At 36.8% G+C, this 7,106-nt stretch overlaps 1 protein-coding gene across 1 annotated transcript in view; it reads right to left on the bottom strand.

Annotated features, from left to right (window-relative positions):
• The window catches only part of EXOC6B (exocyst complex component 6B), an 859,602-nt gene that overhangs the window by 396,447 nt on the left and 456,049 nt on the right, over positions 1 to 7,106 (bottom strand). The window contains 1 exon segment of the mRNA XM_006862890.1: positions 5,968 to 6,079. Within this exon segment, the coding sequence (XP_006862952.1) occupies positions 5,968 to 6,079 (112 nt within the window).

Raw genomic sequence — 7,106 nt, 5'->3', positions numbered from 1 at the left:
ATGAGGATACAAACATTTATTTATGAGGATACAATATGAGGTTTTATTATGTATTTTACTATTTTGTTATTTTTCCAAACAATATTAAACTAATTCTAGAATAGTTAATGAGTTATTCATTTGCCATTGAACAGTAATGCCATTCACTTATATTCTGGTGCTAGATTTAAACTGAAAATAAATCTTTAGAGAAAAAAAAAAAAAACACCTTTCTGATGAAGATCAAAATTACAGCCTTCAGTATGTATTTTACTTTAATGTAAAGAAAACAAAAATCCTCAAAGGTAGAGTAATAAATGATGATAATAGAGAGAAAAAAAAAAAACTCTATACAAGGTTGCTATGAGTTGGAATCAATTTGACAGCATTTAACAACAGTAACAAGGATACAAAATGTTGTATCAACTAATTCATTTTCTACCCCCACGAACACTAAAGTATTTAAAATACTTGGAATTTCTGGGTCCAAATTCAAGACTGAACAAATAACTTAAATACACACTCAAAAACAAATAATCGAAGAAACCAGATTTTATATGAAGAAGAATTCATCCTCAGGATGTAAGCAAGCCTCATTAACAACCTGGGATATGTAGATGACACAATCTTACTGAAAATGAAGATAACTTAAAGGTTTAAGACTAAAGTTCTCAATATGGATTATGCTTGAGCATGAAGAAAATAAAAATTCTCACAACTAGATAAATGAACAGCACCATGATAAATGATAACGAAATTGAAGTTATCTCTGACTTTATGCTACTTGGATCAACAATTAATACCCATAAAAGCAACAGTCAAACAAACAAGAAATCAAACAAATATATTACATTGGGTAAATCTCTTTAAAGTGTTACATAGTAAAGACATCACAGTTTGATGACTAAGAGGTATGGCTGAACAAGCCATGGGCTGTCAATAACCTTACATGAAGACGCTTCAAAAGGTTTTTGGAAAAATTGAATGAAAAGATAATGGAATATTTCCATGAACTTTTTGAAACTTTCTGAAAGTTTGATCACAAAAAATAAAGAGAGAAGAATTGTGGTATTGGTGAAGAATATTGAATATGCTGTGGACTGGTAGAAGAAGGAAGAAGCTGGTCTTAGAAAAATTAAAACCAGAATGTTTCTTAGACACAAGATATCAAGACTTCAACTCACTTACTTTGGATACATCATCATGAAAGATCAATTGTTAGCAAAGTACATCACATTCAGTAGAGAGTGAATAAAAGCCAGGGAAACCTTCAAAGAGATGGACTGACAACAACAGACTAAAATATACTAATAATCATGAAGATGGCACAGGATTCTACAACGTTTTCTACCTCAGGCTTTGATTCTAGCTTTAACGCTAACTCAGTTTCAAGACTTTGGTCTTTTTAATAAGACCAACCTTGAGCCTGGCTATGGGTTCAATTGTGTCCTCCCAAGATATGCTGTAAATTCTAACCTTAAACATGAAAAGGAGTTCTGGTAGCAAGCACAGCTGCTAACAGAAATGTGAACAGTTTGAACCCAACAGCTGCTCCTCAGGAGAAAAGACCTGGTCATTTGCTCCCATAAAGATCACAGTCTAGGAAACCCTAAAAGGGCAGTTTTACTCAGTCCTATAGGGTCCTTGGAGTCCTGATGTGGCACTGTGGGTTAATGCTGGACTGCAAAGTTGGTTTAAACTGCAAGGCTGGCAATTTAAGCTCACCACTCCTTTCCTAAAAACCCTATACAGGGTCCCTATGGGTCAGACCAACTTGAGGGCACTCAACAACAACACAGGGTCCTTATGAATCAGAATAATACCTGTGGATGTAGTCCCATCAGGAATAGAGTTTTGTTTGTTATGATAATTAAGCCAAATCAGATACGGCATATTTTAAGCCAATCATTTTTGAGACATAAAAAGAGCAAATTCGGCAAAGAAGCAATCAAGCAGGAATGTGGGAAAGACAGAACATAGAGATCTCAAAGGCATGCCCCCCAAACATATGCTAGAAAAGTTGCTACAAGGATTTCAGCCCTGGTTCCTAGAGTGGACAGAGGAAATTTCTCCTAAAGCTGGCACCCTGAATTTTACTCTCCTAAACTGCTATGGTAGCATAGTGGTTACGAGTCGGGCTGCCAACCTCAAGGTCAGCAGTTTGAATCTACCAGCGGTTCCGCGGGAGAAAGATCAGGCATTCTGCTTCTGTAAAGATTTACCGCTTCAGAAACCCTGTGCAGAGTCACTATGAGTTGGAACCGACTGCACGATACTTATCAACAACAACAACAAACTGCAAGAAAATAAATTTGTCCACTAAATCTACCTATTCATAGTATTTCTGTTATATAGTAGCACTAAGAAACAGAGAAAAACCGCTACCAGACTCCTAATCTTTATCTTGATTATTTTTCTACTTTCCATAGGATTCACCACTTTCATAGTATATAATTTACTTATTTATTTTGTTTGTTATTTATTACCCCATTTCCTTCAGGAGAATGTAGACAAGAATCTTTCATTATTGCAATTATTCACATATTTTTCCTAAGGGCTGGGAACAGTGTCTGGAATATAGTAGGTACTCAATAAATGTTGCAAAATTAATAAATGAATGATTCATCTTAGTAAGACATCTTGCTCTCATCTGCTGACCTACTCATCAACAAACTCCATTTCTGTACTACACATGCCCATCACTGTTTGCCTGCCCAGATCTCTTTCTTACTAATAATAGGCAATATACATTTAATGTTATCATATACCAGGCACTGTTTGAAGCATTTTTGTTGTTGTTAAGTGCCATCGAGTCGATTCTAACTCATAGAAACACTGTATAGGGTTTCTGAGGAGTGTCTGGTAGGTTTCAACTGCCACTTTGTGGTTTACATCGATCTCTCATTCCAGAGCTTTATCCGACTGTGCCACACCAGGACAGCAATGCTTTGAGAAACATGATATTACCTTTCCCACAGAAAAGCTAAGTAATTTTCCCAAAGACATAGTAATTAAAGGAAGAGTCAGAACTGGAACCCAGGCAGTTTGGTTTTAGCACCCACACTATTAAGTACTGCTCAAATGCCTTGCCCACATAGCTGGAAGAAGCAGCCTCAAAGAGAACAACTGTACCTGCTGACTGAATTTAGGTTGGAAAAACAAGGTATTCAGGTTACAGTAGATCCTAAAGGTGAAAGATAATGTTAAGGTGACACATGAGGAAGAAAAGAAAGTAAGTGTGTACAGAAAAAGAGAAGGATAGAGCATATATACCAGAAAAAAAGACCAGACAGACAGACAAATGCTGTATAGGAACAGTGAAATACTATGGGAACTGTCAGACTTCCTCATATAGGATTCTATAAGAGTTCTGTGTGTGTGTTTAAAATAATTCCATTGTTTGAGTGGATTTCTGCTCTCTGTCTCAAAAACATCTCTAACAGGACAATTTCCAAGTTGCTATGGTGGTAGTGGTCATGTGCCGTGGAGTCGGTTCCACTCATAGCAACTCTCTACAGGGTTTCCGAGGCTGTAAATCTTTACAGGAGTAGAAAGCCTCATCTTTCTCCCGCAGAACAGCTGATAGTTTCGAACTGCTGACCATGTGGTTCGCAGTATGGCCTCTTGTAAATTCTCTGCCTTTGTTAAGATGAGATAATTACATCAATATGGAAGATAGTATATTATAGCAAAAGTGAACAGATTTTTGGAATAAACACCTGGGTTTATGTCTTATTTCTATCATTTTGCTAGTGGTCTGACCTTGGGCAATCACCCTGAACTTTAATTATATCGTCTATATAATAGGAACAATAACACATGCCCAACCTACTTCAGATGTTATTGAACTAAAGGAAACAGTGTTTCTGAGTGGGCTCTGAAGACTACAGACTGCTCCACAAATGTTAGCTATTATGATGATGATTCCAGATGTGAACTCACTTTAGTTACCTAGTGTCAGGACATATGGTCTTCTCTGTTCCAAAGGTAATTAGATAGTTATTTAAAGGTTTACTGGTTGGTAATAGCACTGTACATAGGGCATAACAAACAACTGTGCAGGTCACCAGAACAGCCAAAATAAATCAGTGTGTTTGATGTTACTACTATTTACATGCAAATATAGCTAATGAAAAGTACATTTGCCTAAAAAGACCCAATGATTTAGGAGTAACACTTAGCATTCAATGAAAGAGTGCCAAGAATGAAGACATGGTTCTTCCATGAAAAGCTCCCAGGCTTCTATCATTATTTAACGTGTATAGTACCTGTCTAGACAATAGGGCAGGAAACCCAAATACTGAGAAGCTAGGCTTTTCTCTTAAGATGTAAAGACAAATATATAAGCAGTTACAATTAAACTCGAATCTTCTGGGACCTTCACTGTTTCTATCAGACCACTTTCCTGCTATTCTGTTTCTTTTACAATACTTTCTAAGAGGCTGATAAACTGAATAGCACAAGAGTTTTATCGATAATTATAAGAGCTAGCTAAAAAATAAATTGCTATCTTAAATTCAAAAAGGAAGAAGAGTGTAATCTAGTAAGAAGAGGAGGACGTTCTAATTTTTACTTCACTTTTCTTTCTAGGTAACCTTCCTGATTAGAAAAAGAAATGAGCCTATTTTCAGATGCATGAAGACAACACATAATATTTTGCTACCAGGCAATAGATAGGAAGGTCTGCAAAATAAAGCGACTGTCCTAAATGCTCATACTATCTAAGGTACCTTTCAATTGAAATTAAAAAAAAAAAAAAAGGTTGCCATGAACAGAGCTCAATCACAGCAAACTTCTCACCTTCTAATCTTTTAAAATTTTATTTCAGAGAAAGTGAAAGAAAATCATTCCCCAAATCAGAAGTAGATGCTCACCTGGCTTCCAGCTGACTTTATCTCTAGACAAGTGTCATTAACCATTTATTGAATTTCACCATAATCCTTGAAAGTTGTAGCGTTGAAGATGTCCGGTTTTACTAGGCAACCGACTTTCAACTACCTCTACATATGGCCAATGGGAGTCCCGGTGTGGCGCTGTGGGCTAATGCATTCGACTGTAAAGTCATTTGAACTGCAAGGTTGGGGGTTCAAGCTCACCAGCTGCTCCTTGGAAACCCTACACAGGGTTGCTATGGGTCGCAATCAACTCAACGGCACTTAACAACAACAACGACATATGGCCAAAAGTCTTTCCCTACCCTGTGAATAAAAGTTCCCTGGACTCTCATATTTGGCACTATAATTTCCAACAAACAGCAGGCTGATGTTATTCTGTAATCCTGGGTTTCAAAGAAAAAGAAAATATATATATTTCTAAATTTTAAAACTACTGTCAGTGGACCAAACTTCTCTGTGCCAAGATACTTTCATCAATATATGTACAATGTCCTTCCTCCCTCTGTGAGATTGAAAAGCCTTCCTTAAGAAACGGACTATATTGCCTTTCTCTCCCATTTCCTCAGTCCCAATTCCCAGACCCTCTGCCTTTCTATTCATATGAAGAAAACTATAAAAATAAAAAATAAAAAAATTTTAAAAGCTAAGTCTAGTGATACTAATAAAGAACTATGAATGCCATTTTCCTTGGTATCCATGATTCATGCATACAAAATGTGATTTTGTAGACTATATTATATTGAAGCTCCCAATCATTTTGATCAGAACCTGATGCTGACAATATTCTTCAACTAATGTTGTAGTCTAATCAGTGGCAAGTAACACAAATTCATCCTAACAACTCTAGATACCTAGTCAAGCTAGTGAAAACAGTAAAAGAGAAAAAGTGACATTTTAGGAAAAATAAGACATTTCTCAAAGGTGAATGAAGAAATAACAAAAGATGTCATTCTACACTTTTAAGCAATAGAGGCCCATTATGAAGAGCACAGTGGACCACGTGAAAAGGTATAACTGATTTGTACACAAGGCCCAGAACTTAGTACATCCAGTAACATATAGCCTTGACTGCCTCCAATGAGAGAAACTTTACCTCAGTAAGTCCAATGTTCTTCCTTTTAATGACATTCAACAGAGAGTTGCTTAGAGTCCTGGTGAGTAACAGGTTTGTAGATTTACGAATCATGTCGTCAACTTCAGTTGAACTGAAAAAGAAGTGTCATTAGTAAGTCATACCAGGTAGCAGAATTACTTTGGCAACCACAGAGGCACTTGTAATAATAATAATGAGGAAGAAGAGGGTAAAAGCAGCAGCTATAAATAACACTTCGTGCCAGGACTAGTTTAAGTAGTTTAGAGTCTTAAACCCATTTAACCTTCACAATAACTATATAAAGTAGGCTTATGTATAATCGCCGCATTACAAATGAGGAAATGAAAGGAAGTAACCTGGTCAAAGTCACAGTGAGTACACAGTCCAAAACCAAAGTAAGCTAGGTAATACAGCTCTAAAACCCACAGCACTGAAACTGTGCTGCATGAAGTACCTCCCTGAGTAAACAGAGCTTCCCAGCATGGTTTCCCCTCCTGAAACCATTATTTCTCCCATACAGGTAGTCCCTGATTTATGTCACATTCTAGTTTCAATGAAATACACTTAGCATGAGGATCCTTTTGGGGGGTACATTTTATTGTTAGTAAAATTTACTAATACAATGTTACAGCGTATGATTTTCTGATGTTATCATACTCACATGTCCTGAAGATGAAGGAGGAGAGAAATGGTTGAAAAAATTCAGTTAAATGGGTAGCTAAAACTTTTCAGTTACTTGACATTAGCCCTGGTGGCACAGTGGGTTAAGCACTGGGCTGTTACCCATAAGGTTGGAGGTTCAAATCTACCAGCTGCTCCTCAGGAAAAAGATGAGGCTGTCTGCTCTAAAGATTTATAGTCTTAGAGACCCAAATGAGCAGTTTTACTCTGTCCGATAGGGTGGTTGTCATTAACAACCTGCGATATGCAGTTGATACAACCTTGCTAGCTGAAAGTGCAGAGGACTTAAAAGATTGACTGATGAAGATCAAAGAGCACAGCCTTCGGTATGGATTACATCTCAATGTAAAGAAAACAAAAATCCACACCACTGGACCAATAAACAACATTTTTATCACCGGAGAAAAGGTTGAAGTTGTCAAGGACTTCATTCTTCTTGGATCAACTATCAACACTCA

The sequence above is a fragment of the Chrysochloris asiatica genome, unplaced genomic scaffold (assembly GCF_000296735.1).
Source record: "Chrysochloris asiatica unplaced genomic scaffold, ChrAsi1.0 scaffold00052, whole genome shotgun sequence".
NCBI lineage: Eukaryota > Metazoa > Chordata > Mammalia > Afrosoricida > Chrysochloridae > Chrysochloris > Chrysochloris asiatica.
This window is presented reverse-complemented; position numbering and strand designations above follow the sequence as displayed.